The following is a 22,500-nucleotide window of genomic DNA, read 5'->3' as shown; positions in this document are numbered from 1 at the left end:
CTGATCACGCCGTTAATTAAGTGTGTAAAGTCGGTCATTATCAGAGGCACTTTGAAGCACACTAGGACTGGCATGTTGACAGAAGTGGCATTTGTGCTCCCAAAGGAGTGTCAGATCACAGTGTCTAGAACAGGAGCAATTTTCTCTGGTTGCCACAGAATCAACAGCTGCAACACTTCAAAAGCTGCTCCCACTGCAGATTGGACCAATTAAACCTTTCTAACAACACAAAGAAAAAGGGCACTTCCCTCCCTGTTGCCATGAAGACCAAGATTGGGTGGGAGAATAAATGCTATGGGGGAAATCAATTGAGGCTATGTGTTCCCACTGCCACAAAAAAAAAAAAAAACCCTGCTTGAGTTGGGGGAACAAAAATGGTCCTTGACCTTATTCCAAGAGGGCAATCATGACAACTTATAAGAAGAACTGTCAATCAACAAAAAAGATCTTTCTTTATCTCTGTTTCCTCTGTTTCTAGTTCAGAGTATATGTACTCAGAACAAGTACAGCAGAACTCAAGCATGATTTGGAGCATTTCACTGTACAACTGTAAAAACAGCTTTATTAAGTTAGAAATGGCAGAAAACCACGGCAATGCCCATCCATCATGACGTCCCTGTACACAACGACTCTTAAGAGTAAAACTGCAATCCACCTGTAGCGGTCTCTGAGGGTTAAGCGTCGACACAGAGATTACAGACGGACAGAGAGAGATGCGAGAGATGTGAGGGTACAGAAAGGAGCAGGTTTGACACTATGCTCTGCTGTCTCGGCCTGGTGGGTTTTTACATCTCACACTCCACTGTGCTTTACAGCTGCAGGAGTGCTCCATTAGAGCCCAGGCACATGAATGTGTCTATTGGGTAAATGCATTTCTAATAGCGTGGTGCTGTGGATGACGCACAAACATGCATAACAGAAAGAGTCTCTTCAGTGTAAGAGAGCAGGCAATATACATATTGCGCATATGTGCATGTGCATGTGTATTTGTATGTGTATGTATATGTATATGTGAATTTACATTATGCAGCTTGAGCTAAATCTCAAAATAAGTATTAATTTAGTCTTCATATGGCCTCAGGAGATATCAGAATATCCTCAGTGCTCCTTGGCCTGGGTTCTACACGACTCTGGAACCTGACTGTAAAGAAGAGCAGTGAGAGAGGAGCTTTCCATGAATAATTTCATCATCTGAGGTTTTGTCTGTGGTGGTTCTCAACTGACCGCTCTTGTTGAAAATCTCTTCATGCAGATATGATCTTTGCAACCATGTGAATCAGATTTGCATCATCTAGTTTGTCTTGGTTCATGAGCCAACACACTGAAATCACATGTGAGTATGTAGTTTGACCACAGAGGACCCTACCTAATCATATTCTTTCCTCAAACTTCTATATCAACATCACCTTAGCCACTGCTCCCTGTAAAACACCAGCAAATCCTAACAAATGTTTCACAACAATCGTGCTTCTTTCAGTGTCACTAAGATCTGTTGGGCTTCCAAGCATTAACCTGACAGGATATCAACTGTTTAATTAGCTTACATACCAGGAACCTCTGTGGAAGCAACACATTTTCAATCTCCCATTTGCTCAAATCTTTCTTTTATTTCAGCGGTTAACACTACATCTGTATGGCTGTATGTGTCTCTGTGTGTTTTGGAAACAGAGCAATGTGGGTAGATTGCTGACAATAGTTTTACATATACCAAACCACTTAATGTTAATAAAAGTGCTCCAGCAATCAGGTAGCTAACAGATAGCAGATGAATGCTACTGCAATCACTCCAGTGAGACACATGATAGCACTTCAAAGAGAGCTGAGTTGAATGAGCTCTATGTTTTGAGGGGCCATGGCAGTCCTACAGCCCACCCCATCTCACAGAGCCTGGGACGGGACCTGTCCCTACTCTCACTGACCCATGGAGCAATGAGAGGACAAAAGGAACGAGGGATGAGAGAAAAGCAGATGGAGAAAACAGATGAAATAGCCGTTTGTGGTGAATAGTCCAGGCGATTTTAGTGATATTTAGGGAGAAATAATATGAATCTTGTAAAAGCGTACGTGCTTGTTTATTTCTTTGTTCGTATGGATGTCAACACAAAACAATCTGTATGTATATATAAAAAAAAACTTCCTCAACTTCATTCATTTCAGTACAAGAGCTTGCCAAGCGTATTTAAAGAGCTGTTTATATTGTGTTCATTTAAATGCTGCCAGCTCTGTTTAAGAGAAGGTTCTTATGTCAGAGGAAAGAAATTTCAAAACCACTTGGAACACTGAGGTTTGGGTGCCCCAAAAGCTAGTGGTATATATAATGTCATCTTTTCCACAATGTTGTGTTCATTTCGCTGGTCGTTAACTGAGCCAATTCTCATGTTAGTGTCACGCTTAAAGGCAGCCAGTGCTAAACAGGTCACAGTGAACAAGAACAGGAAAACTATAAAATGCATGCTTTATATTTACATTTTGACCAGCAGGCCAACCATAAGGAAAACTGTGGACATACTTGACAAAAATATAAAGAAGACAGGATCAAGATCAGTTGTCACACACTGACATTAACCTGATTAACTGAAAAGTGAAAGTCTGGTCTGACTATAATCCAAATGATATCCAGTGTTTTAGTAAATGATATGAAAAGTAAATGTGAGAGACTTCTGTTGTGTTAAATGAGACCATGAAGTAAAGAAATGAAAATGGCTTCTCGGTTCCTTCCTTTTCTGAAAACAATAAAACACCTTATCTTTCCCTATCGCAGAGAATTTGGCAAACTGAGCCTAAAAACAGACATTTGTCAAAGATGACAGAAGCGTGCCAGTTTCATTGTAGAAATGCTGTCCATTCATACTAGACTGCTACTCCTCAGATTTCTTGGCGAGTGTGCAGATTTGCACACTGCATTAAAAAGGTTACATCAGATTAAAGGAATCTGAAAATCCATTAAGAAATGATACTGAGTAGACTGCCTTTCTTAATTTCAAAAGCACTCAGCCTAAAGTGTTGTGTAACAAAGTCACTAGACTAAGAGTGACTCCAGACACTGGCACTGACAAATCAGGCAGATGGCTGGCTACCTAGAGGCCTCTCTGCTCCAGAAAGATGCCTGTCAGCTGCAGCAGTTTACGCCTGATAGCGGTTCCAGACTGTTCTCGTATGCAAATGTAATGTTTGGAGGAGTCAGGAAAAAGAGATGATAGCTTTGCCTCCCCAGTGCTCTGATTGGGGTGCTGATCATCTAATAACAAACAGAGCTTCTCCTGAGAAAATGCTCAGAGAGAGAGAGAGAGAGAGAGAGAGAGAGAGAGAGAGAGAGAGAGAGAGAGAGAGAGAGAGAGAAAGGGTGGGGGGGGGGTAATGAGCGTGAAGAAGTCCACTCACTCTGGCTTCAGAAGAATTCTGCTCCAATGCAACCTTACTGTAGCTGCCACCTTACCTCCCCTGAATGGCTTCTACAACACTGTATCACATGAGGAAGGAGGGGAATATGTCTTTCAGCACATGTGATTGTATGTATGCATGCTGACTGACTGTGTGTGGGTAGCTTACTGTCCTGTTATGTGTGTGTAGATTTATGCGTGTGCTGGAGTGAACAAATGAGAGCGTGTTGTGAGTCAGTTGTGTGACTGGGTGTGGTGTGTGAGTATTCATGTATGCATGCATATGTGTGAAAGTGTGTATAAGATGGGTGCTGAAAAGTAGTCTGCAGAACAGGGATTACAGTGTTTGAGTGCTGGGACTCCAGTCAGAGGAATTCACACACAGTACAGTTGGAAAGAATTAAGTCTCTTGCATTGTTTTCCCCTAGGGCCACCCTTGCTGTCTCCCACATCTCTCTCTGCATACATTAGTGTGTGAGAGTGAAAGAATGAGAGAGAGAGAGAGAGAGAGAGAGAGAGAGAGAGAGAAAGAGAGAGAGAGAGAGAAAGAGAAAGAGAGAGAGAGAGAGAGAGAGAGAGAGAGAGAGGGTGAGTCTGTGAGAGTGGGAAAGAAAACAATAAGAGAAATAAAAAGATGAGTGTGCAAGTCTGTTCCCAAGTGACTGCATGATGTTTCTTTCTTTCTACGATAACACGCGAATGTGTGTGTGTGTGTGTGTGTATGTGTGTTTGTGTGCCTGCGCGCTCATGTGTGTGTGTGTGTGTGTATGTATGTGTATGCGTGCGGGTGTGTGTGTGTGTGTGTGTGTGTGTGTGTGTGTGTGTGCGTGTGCGTGTGCGTGCGCATGCGTGTGTGAGATGACTGGATTGTCACAATTGACAGATGATGCTTGAAAGTCTGTGGAGGAACAAAATTCTAGAGCGTCTTCTGCTGCACTCTGAAAACAATTTGCTGGACTAGACAAACCAGGCTCCTCCATTATGCCTGCATGTCGACTCCAAGCGTGAAAAACGCCCATCACACACAGAAAAATAGCTTCAAGTCCCTCAGACCGCATTGTGGCTTCAGACCCAAAAAATAGTTTCCTCCAGAAGAGGATTCTGTCATCAACCATATGTTGGATCGGAACCTTTTGAGAAGAAGGATTTTGACTCCTAGGAGGGGAGGACAGTGACACAAGGTGACTGTCGGTAACAGAAAGTGTACTGAGGTGTAATGATGACAGACATCATTTTTGCATAGATGTATGAGAACTGTTTGTGTCTGCCAGACTTTAGTGTTAGAGTCTGCTGTGCTGGGTTGTAACAGAGTGGCTATTCACAGTGTTTCTCCACAGGAGCGTGCAGGCATGCTGCAGTCAGGGCCAAACCCTGAACCCCTGCGGCCCATCAATCACTCGGTCTGGCTCCGCCCCTGCAACATGACTGGCTGTCAGACTCAAAGAGGAAAAATTACAACCCAATACAGGATTCTTTTTTTCTTTTTAATTAAGCATTATAGAAACTCTTGGTCCATTACGGTAGTCGTCTATTCGTTGTGTTTTCCCAGTTTTTTCCCTCTGTTGTAAATGAGCTTTTAAGAAAAGAGAAAAAGCAACAAACAATTATGTTTGTAATTAGTATGTTTTTCTCCTGTACAGCATTGTAGGTGACACACTATTACAACAGCGCATGGGGTTCTGTTCTTGTGCACACCTATGAAAACAGACCTGGACCTATTGCATGTCCATTTGAGGCCTTTCCTAATGGCGAGCCCGTCTAGCCTCTGTAGAGATAGAACAATAACCACTTCAAACCTTTGTCTTGACGCCTGTGAACCAATCTGTCTGTCAGAGACTGCAAAGGCTTCACTCAAATCAATAGCTAACGGTGGTTCTTTCAGTGTTGGTCCCCAGGAGACATGTAACTTGTCTTGGCTCATTTTCACAGATATCTACTCACAGACATGCACATATGAGTTATGCATTTGTTTGCCATTCACTGTCATTGGGGGAACAGACCACCTTCAATTTATCGAAAGAAGGCGTGACAAAGAGGCTGATTCTCAGCCCACTGAAGCTCCACCACTTCCTCAAGAGAGAAAAAGGAGGGACGGAAGAAAGAAGAAAGAAAGAATGTTAAATGAAAGGATGGATCTGATGCTATCCTCAAGCACGTCCAATCTTGGTGGCGGTCTGTGTCTCCCACCGCAGCACACACACACACACACATCGGTCCTCAAATTTTCAACATCCCAGCGGTCTCATGTTGGGAACAAGCAAAGCATTTATTTCTTTCATGTTCGCTTGATGGGAATCCTGACTTCTGATTGGTGACATCTTTCCCTGAACGAAAGCCAGTCGCTTGGCGCCACGCCGCAGAGGGGGCAGAGACGCGTTCTTGGAGTTCTGCGGTCCGCCGTTGCCGCAGAAACGGCTGGAGGGATTCTACTCTGGCCGCTACCCACCAGCCCCCATCACATAACCGCCACCCTCCTCCATCCATTGAACGAGAGAGATCGCGAGAGATAGATGCAGAGACAGAAAGAAAGAGATGGAGACGGGGAAGTAGAGAAGCACAGAGTAACAGAGAGAGAGAAGGAGAGATAAGATGCCATATCTGCTCCTAAGAGTTACAGCATGGAGCCATGAAAGACAATAAAGCTAAAGCCTATGGAGACAGATATAAAGAAATCTGGGAAAAAAAAAAAAAAAAAAAAAAAAAACTAAAGTCAGATGTTCTTGATAGCAACACAAGACATCCTCAGAGTATATTAGGCTTCTCTTCCTGTTCTCTGGCACCTTTTCAGAAGAAAACAATTCCACCAGTACAGCTGCACTTAAAACAGAAGAGACAGATTAGTGTTATGAGAGTAGAGACACTCAACAGACAGAGAAGGAAAGAGGACAAGAGAGAAGAGAGAAAGCAGGAAGTGGGTTAAAGGCTGCATCCAAACATGGTCCCTGGGGGACATTACTGTCGTCGGTTAATGACTAGAGAAACACTACAATAAAATATGATCTGTTTGAGATCAACAAGGTTACCGTTAATGGCATCAAAACATTCTTATATCCCTATCAATCTCTTGTTCTCTGGCACTGTCAAATTCAATTTAATTGCACAAAAATATAGTTCCTTTATCAGCATACAGTAACAGAATTGTGAAATCAAAAAAGGAGTACAAAACTATAACTGTATGGCTATTCACACATATATAAATAAAAGCATTGATGTTTAGAGACCAATACTCACACAAACACACAGACACACACATACACAAACACAGTTATGGGCTGAGTTAGGCATGGTTATCCCACATGGAACAGCCTGATGGACACCCTGTGACCCACCTGTCTGAATACCAGGGATCAGTGCTATCAGCTTGCACTGAAATCTGAATATCTAAAGAATGGTTGGGATGAAAGAGAAAGTAGGGTCTCTCCCCCCCTTCCCTCTCTCTCTCTCTCTGTGTTTGCTTTTTCAACTAAACATATTTCTGTCATTTCCTCACTCAAAAACAGTTTTTTTCTCTGGACAGAGTGTGTGTGTGTGAATACTTATACTGAGGTAAACTAAATCATAATACTTTAATGCATTGAGAGAGTGCATTTCCTGAGGTATACCAGTGTAAAAAGCACTTTGAAAAGAAAGAAGGCAAATTCATAGATAATGGCTCTCACAGACAGGGATGTTTAAGTAAATGTGCAGGCGTGCATGCACACACGCACACGCACACACAACATACCTGGCATTCCAGTCACACATGGTAAATTAACACTCAATGGTCCTGATTCAGCTCAGTTAATTTAAATGTCTCTAAAGGGATAAAGAGCGTACTTGTGCGTGTGTGTGTGCGTGTGTGTGTGTGTTGTCTGCTAATATGAACTCCATGTGCAACAGCAGCTGTGTTGTTGTCCACATTAACGGTGCAGATGTCCACAAAGTCAGTGACCACCTGCAAGTAAAGCTGTCATACTGTATCGTGGGTAACAGATGCAGAACAGACATCAAAGGTTTTTCCTCAACATCACCAACATCAAGAGTAATGTGGCTTATGGCTTGCATAAAAAAAAGAAAGAAAGAAAGAAAGAAAGAAAGAAAGAAAGAAAGAAAGAAAAACATACAAACAACCAAAACGCTGGAAGCATTCTGTACGGAAATAAGGCATCTTCTTCTAGAGTTTATTCACGGGAATAAACTCAAACACTTAAATAATTATTGATTCTAAAATTTAGGCATCCTCAGAATCACACTTCTTGGAGTACAGCACTCCGTTGTTCTGCTCCTCCTCTAACACTTCATTTTTCATATGAACTCTGAGAAGCATTGAGATGATTGATGGAAAGAATGCAGCGAGACAAATACCACAGTAAACAGAATGGCAGGCCAGTATCATCCCACATGAACTCCCTGAAGCCTGACACACAACTCCACGCTGCACATCCATCCAAGTTTATTATCAGACCACAACCTGTTGGAGAACCAGCAGGCTAAAGAAAACCGCAGGATCAAACTCCCATCGTACTGCAGCTTTGTCATTCAATTTGGGGGTCGCTCTAGGAGTTTCACAGGGTTAAAATCTTAACAGTGTAGCAAGATTAAAACGACATACAGAGAAAAATCCAGAACATTGGCCTCTGTTCAAAGTTTAAATTTAAGGCTGTTCCTTATAGTTTCTTCACTGTGCTCTTAATCTGTTATGAAAATTCTTTTTTTTTTTTCAATCCTGAGCTGCCAATTGTTCTATCATTTACTGATAATGTCTGAGAGAGCAGAAGAGAGCTGTGGGTGGCACAGGGAAGGGCCACACCCCTTTGGTCACTCCTTCTGTGAGCTAACTAGTGCTCAGGTGTGAAAGTGCAAATTTAGCACCAGACAGATGGAATTCATGGGAAACTGCGCTTCCGATCATTGGTCCCAAATCTGCCACTGTTTCTTCAATTCCACACGGTATTCGTAATCATGCAAACGCCAACCAATGAGAGCACATGTGCTTTCACACACTCACACACAGGCACGCGCGCACATGCATGCGCACGCACGTACACATACACACCCACACACACGCACACGCACACGCACACGCACACGCGCAAACACACAGACATACACACACACAACTGTTCCTAATCAGAAAAGTAAAATCTCACATCCCTACACTGAAAACATCCTCAAACCATAAACTGTGAAGAGGCTTTTTGAATGTGGTGTGACTAAGGACATGTTGCTTGTTAAAATGTGCTTTTTCTGGGCAAAAGGTTCACTCAGCTTGTAAAACTAAAACTTCTCTTTTTCTCAATCACAATGCGGAATCACAAAGATTCTTGTGGAGCCAGATTTTAACCATGATCATATCCAGCTCAGCATGACCCTCACACAAAGTCAACTTAGAGTCGAGAGGCTGGAGATTGTGAACAGGCTGGGATTGTGAACAGGTGCTGAAAGAAACATGCGCATATTGGGCTGAGACAGTACCTGTACTTATAGGAGTGAACTACTTATAGGATCATATATCTGTGGGTGGGAACTTAAAGTAGGGTGTGTGTGTGTGTGTGTGTGTGTGTGTGTGTGTGTGTGTGTGTGTGTGTGTGGGTGCGTGCGTGCGTGTGTGTGTGTGCATGTGTGTGCGTGTGTGTGCGTGCGTGCGGGTGTGTGTTTGTGTGTGAGAGAGGGAGAGAGAGGGAGAGGGTCTGCAAAGAGGCCTTCCCAACGTACCTGCACAAAGCCACACATCACATAGTCGTCAAACATAGGCAGACTGGGCCTGCTCTCCCGGAATATGTGCAGAGTGTATATCGTCATGACGACGGGCTCTGGCTCAGACTCGTCCATCACCAGAATGTTGATTCTGCTGTTGCCTAGGCCAACAGGATAGTTTGCCATCCTGAGGAAAACAGCAAAAGTTCTGAGAAACAGTGAGCAAAGAGCCACACACACACACACACACACACTCTCATACTCACTTTGAGCCCTGTTTCCTTCATGAAAGGGAGAGCAAAAATAATTACAAACTGTGACTAGGTCAGCAAACAACTACACACTCATATTTCACTACTGCCCCACTACTCCTCTATATCTTCATTACAAAGCAAAAGCCCCTGACTTCAAATCCTACAAACTCTCCTCATGAGATATAGACAGTTAATGAGGGAGATTTCAGTTAATAAGGTACAGACAATATTCAGATATCTACTCTCTACTCTATGTAATTCACAAAACTGCTGTGTTGTAACATAAAAATACAACCAAACATGAACAGTAAGACCTGAGAAAATCAAGGAAATCAGGTGTTACATCATGTATGTGAAGGATGTGATGGAAGGAGAAAATTAATGAAGAAATTCACTGATTAAATTCCATTTCATCCTTTTTGTGATCAGGGGCTTCAAGGAGTGAAGAAGCATGAGAATAGAAAGCATTCTTAACCCAGTGTGTGTGTGTATGTGTGTGTGTGGGCGTGTGTATGGGTGTCTTATAGACCAGAATGACATAGTGTGTGTCATGCAGTTGTGAGCATTACTCTTCTGTCTTTATATGATAACCAATGACTTTAATATCACTACAGTACAGACAGAGACACAGTCGTGTCAGCCTAAGTTCATGAACGGGGCTGTCCTTGTGGTGCTGAATTCAGCCTGAATATCTTTTTAATGCTGTGATCTTACCTTGGTCCCCTCTGCTCATCCAGATGGATGTGACAATGAGGACTGACCGGTTCAGGTCGGATCCGGATTGTAACTACATCAAAGGGGACTTCAGCACGGTACTCTTTCACCCAGGGGTTAAACAACGGGGTCAGAACCAGTGCTGGGTCTGTGTACAGCTGTCTGAGATGGGGATCTACACACCTATCTGAGGACAAATGAGATATAACCATGTTTATTATTTGTAATTATGATTCTTAAATGCATATAAGTGGTTTATTACTGGGTCCTAACAGGGATATAACACGGTTATGACAGGTACAAAAGGATTGTCAACTACCTCGCTTTTTCAGAAACATTTTTGCTACAGTAAATCAGTTAATTACCTGACTATCATTACACCATTTCACCTAACAGAATTTATTGCTAATCTGTTCTATAGCAGGGAGAGCGAGCGAGCGAGAGAGAGAAAGAGACAGAGAGAGAGAGAGAGAGCGAGAGAATTTATGGAGACCAGTAATGGCAACATCGTAAAGTATCTGTAAGCCAATACGAGAGGCTGTTTTTTTGTGATAGGGATTTATTCATTACCTTTCATGGAGTTCAGAAGGCCAGGAGTCTTTGGGTCATCCATGCTACAGTATAGAAACACGTGAAGCAACATGGTTATTTAATCCAGCCTGTCCTTACATGGCAAGCTGAGGAAAAGCCTGCATCTCAACATTCCACTCATATTTTAAACCATGAAGTCACTCAAAAGGGCAATGAAAAACCCCAGTAACAGTAAAAGCTGATATCTATTGTTCTCTCATTCCTCCATTTCCCTCTCTTTCACACACACACACACACACACACACACACACACACACACACACACACACACACACACACACACAGGTTGGCATTGGTTTGTTAGAGTGTAATAGCAGTGCAGTGTATGCCACGTGTCCTCCCTGTCTCCCCACAGATGTGATGAATTAACTTCAGCCCCCATACTCCAGTTAGACTACAATAATATCAACAACAAATCCTGAAACAGACTAGTGAAGCCAAGTCTCTGATCAATGCAGCTCAGTCTAGTGAACAGCTTCCTCTCTCCTCCTCAGACTGCTCACCACAGCATGTATGTACAGCCTGAAAGGACTCCACAGAGATAAGTCCTCTTCAAAGCCTGAAGAGAGACATATGATTCACCCCCCAAACCATCTGACAAACCCATTTCCTTTACATATATTTCAATGTCTCTATCCAAAATCTGGGCAAATAATCTGTATCCATTTTACCTTTCTTTTTGGGGGTCATGGAAGGCTAAGGGGATGTAGTTACATGAAAAAGGAGAGAGTGAGACAGAGAGACAGAGAGACAGAGGAACAGAGAAAGAGAGAGAGAGGGAGAGAGAAAGAGAGAGAGAGAGAGAGCGGGACAGAGACAGAGGAATAGAGAGACAGAAAAAGAGAGAAAGAGAGAAATTGTTTGACTGTTGGTGGTATTCTCTTAGTGCCCTTGGCCTAAGAATGACCTCGTACACTGGAGACACTTTGACTCAATATAACCAAGCATGAGGAGTACAGAGAATGAATAACTACCCCCCCTAAAACCACTCCTGGTCTTTCTAAAGCTTACCAAGCAACATAAGTACTGGGGAGAGAATTTTGTTAAACAAAATGTATTAGTGAAGGGATTTGAACATGACATCAGGCTTTCTGTATGCATGTGTGTGTATATATTACCTCTTGGTTTGATTCCTCTGTGTGTAGTAGAAGCTGAGTTGCTTGAGCAGGACAGCGAGATCTACTGCTTTTCTGGGATGCTTTGTCCTCGGAAATATTTGGGATAGGACAGGCAAGAGTGAGGAGCTTCCATAAGATGTTCCAGGATAGAGCTAAACACACACACACACACACACACACACGCATACACACACACACATACATACACGCATGCACAAACACACACAATTGGAGATAAAGAAATATTCAGTAATACAAAAGACTGGACCCTGAGGCTTTATTGAATAATCACAGAGCCTAAAACATCCAGCTGTAATAAACAAGAGAACAGTAAAAAATTCTTTCTTAACGAGGGCATCAGTACAGTTATTAAATAGATTCCAGGTCATTTGAAGAACTGACACATACGCTAATGATGTGAATAAATGAAATATATACCAATCCAAAATTCTCAGGCTTCTTAAGCTGCTGATGAAACTGAAGCATCAGTTGCATCTCATCTGGTGGCATACAAAGGCTTTTTGTTGATTCACAGCTATGATACTGGAGGAAGAAAAGAAAAAAAAGGTGTCATTTTCTGAGTAAAAAACTTAACCTAACATAACTCAAAAGAAAAGAGATAATTCTGAGCCGGGAAAAAAGGAGCAAATCTCTTCTTCGTGCTCCTCAGGGTGAAAGAAAGGAGTGCTGGGAAGGGCATGATTGATTAACACTGTTCTGATCCATTACATTATTTCTACTAAACCAGAGCCAGTGTGTTACCCTGACTGCAGCCTCTCTCTGGGCTCTGTCCTGAGACGGGGACTCCTGCTCTACAGCGCTCTGAGACGGAGGGAGAAGGAAGTTGAGCACATCCTCCAGCATGAACTCTTTGGTGATCTGTCCGTCAAAGACTGGATCCCGCAGACCCTCAAAGTGTAAGCCCATCTGCACCTGATAACCAGTCAGAGAGAGAGGAGACTGCTAAAGGAGCCAATAAGGAGTAAATGTGTGAATATATGCTGCCCCCTAATGTCCATACCAACACTGTGATGGTTTTTGTGGGAGGGGAAAGGTTGAGGTGTGGGGGTTGATGAGTAAGAAGTTCGGTGGATGTGGAATACAATGACAAAAACCAAGGTGCCACTGGCAGCAAAAAATCAGGTATTGAAAAGTTCAAATATCTTGCTGAATAAAGGCAGGGGGAAATCAGTCAGAACTAATGCTAAACATGTTTGGAATTCAAAATAGTAAATTAAGGTTAATCTGTTGGTTAGTATAACAGAAAGGGCTCTTTGTGCAACAAACCATCTGCTTTTGATCATTCAGAAGCCACAGTTGTGTGTTTGTGTTTGAGAATCCCCAAGGATACTCACAAAGAAAGCATTCTCACAAAGAAACAAACCTAAAATGCCAATTATCAAACATCTATAATTCATTACAATAAGGCTCATAGATTTTTTAAAACATCAAATTTAGGAATTTGTTCATGTAAATTCTGAACTGTAGGAATTTCTAATTTTAAAATTTAAAATTTTGAAATTTCAGCTCATATGCATTTCAATTTAGGGATTTCCTTGGTCCTGTAGATATTTTTATTTTGAAAATACTGACATCTTGTGGTCATCCATTACTTGACAGTTTCAGATGGCTGTAAGACGTAGTGACAGTATTGTAGACAGTACAGGCAGCTGTAATCTTACCTTAGTCACTACAGAGGGCAGCGAGGCACTGAAGTGCAGAGTGAAAGTCAGCAACTGAAAACAAAGGCGACACCTGCAAAAAAGAAACAAACATATACTTTCTTTCTTTCTCTCTCTCTCTCTCTCTCTCTCTCTCTCTCTCTAAACACATATATATATATATATATATATATATATATATATATATATACACACACACACATACATACATACATACATACACACACACACATATATATATATACACATATATATACACACACATATAGATAGATAGATAGATAGATAGATAGATAGATAGATAGATAGATAGATAGATAGATAGATAGATAGATAGATACACATAGACTGTTTGTCAAAAAAAAAAGTTGCCGTTTGGATTTGGAGCCTCTGGAGGCAGTGTTATGACCTGGGGTTGCTTCAACTGGTCAGGGTCAGGCTCAGCGACATTATGTGGCAAGTCAGCTGAGTACCTGAATGTACTGAATGACCAGGTTATCCTATCAATGGATTTTTTCTTCCCTGATGGCACAGGCATATTCCAGGACAACAATGCCAAGATTCATCGAGCTCATATTGTGAGAGAGTGGTTCAGGGAGCATGAGGAATCATTTTCACACATGAATTGGTCCTGACCTTAACCCCACTGAAATGTGCTGGAGAAGACTTAACGGAGTGCTTCAACTCTCCAGTTGTCAACAAGATCTCAGCCAAAAATTAATGCAACTCTTTGGACGGAAATAAATGTTGTGACGTTGCATAAGGTTGTCGAAACAATGCCATGGCGAATACATGCCGTAATCAAGGCTAAAGGGGGTCCAATGAAATATTAGAGTGCCTGACTGTTTTTTTGGCCAGGCGTGTGTGTATGTGTGTGTGAAGCAACTTGATGCAGACTGACCATGGCTCTGAGCTGGACTCTTCAGTGGTTAGTAAAGCAGCCATTAGGACCTCTGTGATGACCTGTTTCATCTGTTCACTGGTTCGCACAGAAGACACAGGACCCAGCTTCTCTTGAAAGAACACCTGGAGCTGAGACAGAGACAGAGAGAGAGAGAGCGAGAGAGAGAGAGATGGAAAAATGCCTTTTTTTTTATCAAAAATAAACAATAGACAGTCATCACAGGAATGACATTTCATTTACACAATCCACTTAGACCAGACTTCACTGAGATTAGATGAATATGTTGATAAGACCTCATGACCTTTAAAACATGCACTCAAGCACACACACGCACACAAACAGAGTGAGAGATAGAAAGAGAGAGAAAGCTAGTGAGAGATATAGAGATAGGGAGATATGGATAGATAAATAGAGAGAGAGAGAGAGAGAGAGAGTGAGAGAGAGAGAGAGAGAGAGAGAGATGCTGTGCATAAATTATGAGTCCTGTTAGATCCAAAGCATGTGCAGTCTCTGGCTGTAGCCAGCAGTGAGCGGAGCCCAGAGAGAGCTCCAGCTCACATTAACACAAATGCTTCATCAGAGTTCTCCAGCAGATGGTCAAATCAGTTCAACTGACAGCTGAGTATACTAATCCACCAGCCATATTTTAACATCGTATGTACCAAAACAAGCGTCATGAACCAAGAAATGAACCAATCAGAGAGTCAAAAAGATCAATTTATCATTGACCTATCTGGCAGTTTTAAGCATAGTTTACCAGTCTGTTTGATGGCTGCTACACTATGGAGTATGAAAGTGAGGGTCACACAGGTCAAAGTGTAATGACAGGGAGCAGTCACTGGGGAGTGATGTGAGTGTGTTTGTCAGGAGGAAATGAGATGGAGATGAGATGCATTCTTTGTGCATTGTTTTCCCACAGGGATCCTAGATCACAGCCATACTAACAACAAAATAACGTACAAACACCCACATACACACAGAAAAAAACCTACACGCACACTGGCAAGCACACAAACAAGATATCATGAGAAAACTTGTTGACATGCTTTTCTCTCTTCAGTAAATTTGCTGAATATGTGCTCATTCCTCTAGAAAATCTACATTTATCCTGTGACCACTCACTAAGCCTGTTTTTGGTACCATTTCAAACTCATTTGTTGTCAGTGTATATTGTGTGAGTGTGCAGGCATGTACACACACACACACACACACACACACACACACACACACACACACACGCACGCACACACACACAAGGCTGACAGTGTCCTCAGTAGTTCAGGTCTAAAAAGCAAACTTTTCAGAGGTTTTTTTCTCTGACCATAAGCACTTGAGCAGTGTAACCACAGTTATCTGTGTAGTGCTCCTCTCTATGTGTTTCCCATGACAGTGATGACGAGATATTACACATGTAGAAAATGATCTATTTCTCATCACACAGTGTTATTCCACAAAGACTGGAGCAAATATTATATCATTTTCTATAATGATCACTCATTTGGCTAATGGCAGCTCAAAATGTAACTGTTGACTTAAAAGTAGACATCATGGGATGCTTGAATTAGGGGCCAAATCATTGTTACAGTCAGCCCCCTCTTAATTTTAGCTTTATTGAAATGTCACGCTACATACTCACTCTCTCTCTCACTCTCTCTCTCTCTGTCTTTCTCTCTCTCTCTCTCTCTCTCTCTCTCTATCTATTTCTACCTCTATCTCACTCTCTCCGTAAAGTATAATGAACTCTTGTACATATAGAAATAGAAACACTTTGTAATCTAGGAAGGAGTGAGAGCCATTTAAACATCAGCTCATCAAATGACAAGCATGGCAAAAATACACATCTGCGTCAGAGGTGGAACACAATACCCTTTTAAGTGTTCTGTTGAACTGATTGATATCCTGGAGTGAATAACCATCACATATGAGCCGCGGGTGACAAGCACTCATTTTATGCTTTGCTCTTTGCTATAACAAGGATATAACTATTGCTGTTGATCTGCAATAGATGCCACTATGTCTGTTAGTACAGGTGTGTTTTACTGATGGTATTTTAGTGAGTGAGCTGATGGTATTTTACCTTAACTGCATGACTGGTATTGTCCAGGTGGGATTTAACCAAGCCAGTCTGATGAAAAAAGGCTGTGAGGGGTGTTGCCGAGGAAACCAGGACATAAACATTCACCATGGAAACAGGGACCTGCTTCACTGAAGAGTCAGAGGGGACGTCCAGTCTCCTAAAGTGACAAATAACGCCAACAACAAAAAAAAAAGAACGAAAAAAAACAGGAAGCAAAGAAATGTGAAATATTAAAGCGACAAACTGTCAATTTTTTTTTCTACTAAAAATGTTTCCTCTGTGAAATGACTAACCAGTCACCCCTAGGAGCTCCAGAGGGTCCACAGGCAGATGGAATTATGGGTAATGTCAATCCTGCAATGAAACATAACATATTGAGAATGAGTTCAGCCAAACTCATATCCCTGTGTGCAGGACTGATATTCCAGTACAGTTCACATCCTGCTACCATCTGGACACTGCCATATGTTTCACAGGCAGGAAAGACCTACTGCAATACTTTCCACAGGGACATTTGGAACTGCACGAAAATATTTATCTAAGTGTCAGTGGCTGAAAAGTTGGGGGAAAAAAAGTTCCAGGTGTCTTAAGTTTTTCTAGACCATGAAACGCCTTTGATAGTACAAGGTGTGCCCATCTTTATACATCACAGAGAGTTTTTGCATCATTTTGACAGCGTTGGTCAAATTCTATCTGTCTCCATAAGTGGAGCCTTGTACAGTTATGCAACAGTTTGACTTACTCAGCAAAGCCTGTGACTGAGCGTGATTCTCTAGCAGTGCACTGCTAATGAAAATGTCTCTCCAAACTCCAGTCATGGAAAAACAGTCAGCGAAAACATCTCACACGAGCTCACTCAACTCCGACCACACACGCACTCAACACTCTCTTCAGCTCGAGCACTCTCCAACACAATCTTATGAATACAGCCAGTCACACCAAACTCTACTGAGATTAGGGCTACCTCCAGGAAAAAAAACAAACAAAAAAAAAACAGAGACTTGATGAAAAGCTTTGTGCTGCTGAAACACACAGTGGAAAATATGGCAAATATGTCCATAACTGTGTTTTTTTTTTTGCCTCCATATTTTGTTCAGTGAAGTAGGCAGACATCCTGTGTTAGACCTGTCTGCTGCCTGTTGGCTCTGTCAAAGGTAAGCAGGTCATTACGAAGGGGACAAGAAATTCTCAGAAGCACTGGGACATAACTGCCGTCAACATTTATGTAGGCACAGAGCCAAAAGAAGATAATATTATTACAGAGTAGCAGACAATAACACTCTTTATAAGAGCAAGACCGTTACATATTAACAGAGAATGGGAGGAAAAATCAATCATTATTTGACTGCCACAAAAATAGAGGGTTATTATCGTCATTCTGCTAAATGACTCAGTAGTGATGAATATAATTGGTTTGAATAGCCAAAAGGTAATCGCAGTGTCTCCCTCAAAGAGCTTCATTGAATGCTTTTTTTTCTGATGTCCTTTCACTCCAGCTGTACGACATGAGAAAGGAGAAATTTTGGTTGGCATTATGATTTGCACAAAGCTAGTTATTATAGTGTGATTACATGGTATTTCCAGTATGAATTTAGCTTCATGAACAGTTGTATGGTGCACTAAATCTCTGTGTACATCACTCAGGACCTTAACCTCTGTATCTTATTACAGAGAGTGGGAAAAGTCAGTGCAGTTGTTAACTCTGTGGTACATTTATTCAATTCGTGAGCAAAAAGAGGTCAAATTGGAGTAAGATTGAACCAGAAAGCCATTCACCCCATTCAACCATCCATTTATTCTGCTATTAGATATCAATCCCCTTTACCAATAAAAAGTTACCTTTTAATTGGTAAGGGGGATATTTGAAATGCGGTAGAAATTCATCTTGGCCACACACGTGAGCATCACAAAACCCACCTGATAATCTCTCGTCTTTGAGAAAGTGGCATACTCCATCCGTAACCTGAAACGCTTCAACAAGCCTTGGTATGATGTTGACCTGAAGAAAGATTTGACTTCAGTGAGTTAAAAAAATCAAAGGTCAAGACCGAGGAGAAAACCAAGCCTTGTGCTGACCTTCCGTTAGTCTCTTATTATTCTCTCTAAAAACAGTCTTTCAGGGATAATGGTAGGCACAAAATACTCTGGACAAGACACACACCACACAAGATACACACTACACAAGACACACACAGGACAAGATACACTGTGCCTCCTTCTGTTTTCAAGTGATCCTAAGTGCTAATGACACAATGGAAAGGTCTGTTAAGTTTGTTGTTATAGTGATAGATGTCTGAGAGTCAATTTTACATGGAGGTTCTGATTATCTGGACAATAACTGAAATTATTTGGGTTACGGAATGTGTGGAGCTGTGGGCAAAAGTAACAAGTGAATGAGTTAGACCGGTTTTTTTGGGGGTTAAATGGTTAACACTTAGGGACCATTTTGAAGTGAATGCTGCTGATGTACATTTTTGGGATAGCAAACTTAGATCTGAGGCCTTTGGAATGTTTTCCTTGCAGTGTGTGTGTGCTCGTCTGTCAGAAGATTAGGTTCTGTAAATATTTTTTGGCAGAATCTCTTGGATAGATCTAATTTAACATCCGTACAAGCCGCTGCGAGGAAGGTCGGGGATTTGCTATTTAGAGATTACACCACTCTCTTGGTGCTCCACAAAGGCTTAGAGAAATATTCACATCCAGGAGGACAGGACAGAGCAGACTCACCCTTTGGTTGGGCTTTAGATGAGAAAACCTGATCTTTCTAAGGCAACTTTTCTCTGACCCTTTCAGACATATTAGGAGGGTCCATCCACCGCCGTCTTTGTAAGGAAACAACAGAAGAAAAAAAAAGAGGAGAAAAAAGTAAGTAAGAAAGAGAGATGGGGCAGGGGGGTGAGGGAGAGGAGATAAAAACATAATTATTTACAGCATAAAGACCCAGTTGTCGTAGTCTGTGCTGAGTGATGATGAACAGAGCATGGCCTGTTTTGAAGCCATTAGAAATGTGTAAAGCAGAAGAGCTTTTGGATCAGGCCTGAACCTATATTTACACAAGACAAGAGTGTGGTCTACTTTCTGCATGTCACTGAAGATGACGGAAAACCTATTTTAGGAAAACATGACTGTATCAGAGATGGAAGACAGCTTAAAATACACACTAAATAGAGTGCATTACATGAAACAGAGAGAGGGGGGCCTGGATGAACACAGGGCGTTTCTTTAACTGTTCTTTTAAAAGACTTTATTTCCTTTTAAGTTGAAAAGCTTTATTTGGCCAATTATTAAAGCACGGGTATGTGAAGATTAAACATGTGGAAAGGAGGAGCAGTTCATTATTGAGCTGAAGACTTCAAAGGTTTCAGTTTAAGAACCTCACTCTGGATCACAAACACAATCACCAACACCCCCCCCCCCCCCCACACACACACACCCACCCCCATCCAAATTCCCCCAAACTGAAAAAAACCAAGAGACCAGATCCCACCCAATTATCTTACACTAGATGAAAGCCATAGCCAGTCAGCCAATCATAAACAGCTTGAGCATGACCTCAGAGCAACATCTCTTATTGGACAGATTATTGAGCCTGTGCATTAGTGTGTCAAATGCATTTATCACATGAAAATGCCCCTACTCATGCAACACATAACCATCTGTGTGCATCCCATGCCCAAGTTTTAAAGAGAGAGCCTGGTAAAAAGAAAGAATGAGAGAATGAGAGAGAATGTGTGTGTGTGTGTGTGTGCGTGCGTGCGTGCGTGCATGCGTGTGTGTGTGTGAACGGAGACAGAGCTTTTTTTTTAAAAGAGAAACATCTGGTAGCTATTGCAGCCATCAGCATGGCTTTAGAAAGAGTGCTAGTGTTTGTGGAGCTCAGCTCTGATGCATGAGTTCATATGTCGTGCTGCTGTGAATGGCAGGAAGTCCTGTTTCATACCCAGGGTCATCAGAGGAAGGTTAATGTGCCATTCTGCATGGCTACCCAGAGATTATCAGAACAGTACATCAGCTTCAGGATGAAGGATCTATTATTATATTCCAAAATTGTTCATAAAACAATTCAAATACCTTTGAAGCCACAATCACACGGTGACATGCTTGTTCCAAACAATACAAACTCCAGAGAGGATATCAGCAGTTCATAGAACAGAGAGTCATAGATGTTACTGTCACGGTAGCATCCCTCTCTAGACTAAAACATTCTGTTACTTAATAAGTGTCTTTGCTGTTGCAACAGCATCCCATTATCACCCTGCTGTGTCAACTAATGTCTCTCTCTACACCAAACACTTCAGCTCTGTTTATATTATAGCGCTGCGGTAGGCACTTTACCAATGGCCACACGCATGCAAATATACACACACACACACACTCACACAGGGCTGACTGGGTCCTCAGTATTTCAGTTGACAGTTCTCTCCTCTGATCATAAGCACCTCATGTAAAACACCATTATCTGTGCAGTGTTCCACTTTAGCCATTTGTATTACTGTACATATATTAGTGTTGATCCATAAAAATGATTACACAAACAGTGGTGACCAAATCTGTTTCTCCTCATACAGTTTTATTTGGCAGAGAACAGCACTAATTTTACAGTGTCAACCATAATCGGTCTTTTGGATAATGGCTGTTGAACCTTGAGCTGTTGACTTAACAGCAGACACAGAGGTCATAAGACCATTGAAGAAGAGTGTAAGTCACTGTCAGATCCTTTTTAATTTTAGTTTTACAGCTGAAATGGAATGTTCTGCTATATGGCTTAACCCCCCCCCCAAACACACACACACACACACACACACACACACACACACCACCACCACCACCACCACCTCTGCTTGACTTAGTTTTATGGTGACCTCTGTATGTCTGATGAGCGGTGAAAGACTTTGATCTGGGTAGCCTGTGGTCAGCAGGCTCGCTTGTCACTCTCACTGACAAACAACTGCTTACAACCTGTTCTTGTCTTCACGCTAAACAGACACCTGCCCCATGCATTAGCAAAAACACACACTCACACACACACACACACACACATACAGACAGAGAGAGAGAGAGAGAGAGAGAGAGAGAGAATCTCTGTCATCATACTAGCCCAGTTTATAAGTGAAACAACTCAAACTAGCTCTTACTAACTACTTTTTAAATAAATATCTCCAGACATTGAGACAAGAAGTGCTAGTAATCCCAACTCAAAGAAACAAGAATATATAACCTCTGACAAACCATAAAGATACACCAGAAAAGGGCACCTCTCTACTATTATTACTGAATACACACTTGATTGCTTGATGAAGTGTCTTAAAGGGGTCCCATTAGTCATTTTCTTCAGCTGTTCAGTCATCTTGCAGGACATATAAAGACAGCATATTTTCCAATGTGACTTTAACACGCTGTTACAATGAGCTCTCTGCACTCAGGGCTAGTGACCCTAGAGAAGTTAAAGCAGCAGTAGTTAAAGACAGCAGGATTTTTAACTAGACACTCATCCACCTGTCCAGCTGAACACCCCCCATACCCCCCAGCCCCTCACAGCCGTACGCCCCTCTCACCCTCCAACCAGATTACCACAGCACTACCTATGTCTCACTGCTCTACTGACCACAAATCCAGACACTGTCACAACACAACATTCCTAATTACACAGTTTCTGCTGCTATGTGTGTGTGTTTGAGTGAGAGGTGATCAGCTGAAAGTGAATAACCCAATTATGCCTTCCGTCTTTGATCTTGCTTGAGCGTATGTGAACCTATGAGTAAGACCATTCTAGTCTGACCTGATTTTTATGTATGCATGCATTCATTTATCTTCAGCGTCCTCTCGTCTCTGTTTATGCATTCCTGCTTCGTACTCCGGGCCAAAAGAAGTTGTTGTTCCAGCACAAGTTTGTTCTGTTTCTCTATCTTTCCCTTACTTTTCTTATCCTGCCGGAGTGCGGAGCTAGTCTCTGCATAGCGGGCCAGGTCGACATGGTAACCCTGCAGCTGTAGAACTCTCTGGTACAGCTGGACCTCTGTATCTGTAGCGACATGCTGACCCGTCAGCACAACCACTCGACCTGCATGACTCTGTTTGGACCTCTGCACCTGAGGGGGAGAGAG

The 22,500-nt window shown here is 42.0% G+C and overlaps 1 protein-coding gene across 1 annotated transcript in view; it reads right to left on the bottom strand.

Moving 5' to 3' along the window:
- The window catches only part of cped1 (cadherin-like and PC-esterase domain containing 1), a 44,085-nt gene that overhangs the window by 15,337 nt on the left and 6,248 nt on the right, over nt 1-22,500 (bottom strand). The window contains exons 2-13 of the mRNA XM_030777264.1: nt 22,314-22,485; nt 19,124-19,218; nt 18,314-18,395; nt 16,690-16,750; nt 16,397-16,553; nt 14,317-14,447; nt 13,416-13,488; nt 12,496-12,666; nt 12,172-12,276; nt 11,287-11,311; nt 10,025-10,211; nt 9,075-9,243 (exon numbers count right to left, since the gene is read on the bottom strand). Of these exons, the coding sequence (XP_030633124.1) occupies nt 9,075-9,243; nt 10,025-10,211; nt 11,287-11,311; nt 12,172-12,276; nt 12,496-12,666; nt 13,416-13,488; nt 14,317-14,447; nt 16,397-16,553; nt 16,690-16,750; nt 18,314-18,395; nt 19,124-19,218; nt 22,314-22,485 (1,428 nt within the window). The remainder of the gene's footprint in view (nt 1-9,074; nt 9,244-10,024; nt 10,212-11,286; nt 11,312-12,171; nt 12,277-12,495; nt 12,667-13,415; nt 13,489-14,316; nt 14,448-16,396; nt 16,554-16,689; nt 16,751-18,313; nt 18,396-19,123; nt 19,219-22,313; nt 22,486-22,500) is intronic.

The sequence above is a fragment of the Chanos chanos genome, chromosome 1, assembly GCF_902362185.1.
Source record: "Chanos chanos chromosome 1, fChaCha1.1, whole genome shotgun sequence".
Taxonomy (NCBI): Eukaryota; Metazoa; Chordata; class Actinopteri; order Gonorynchiformes; family Chanidae; genus Chanos; species Chanos chanos.
The sequence above is the reverse complement of the archived record's forward strand: the minus strand, read 5'-3'. Positions and strand labels throughout refer to the sequence as shown.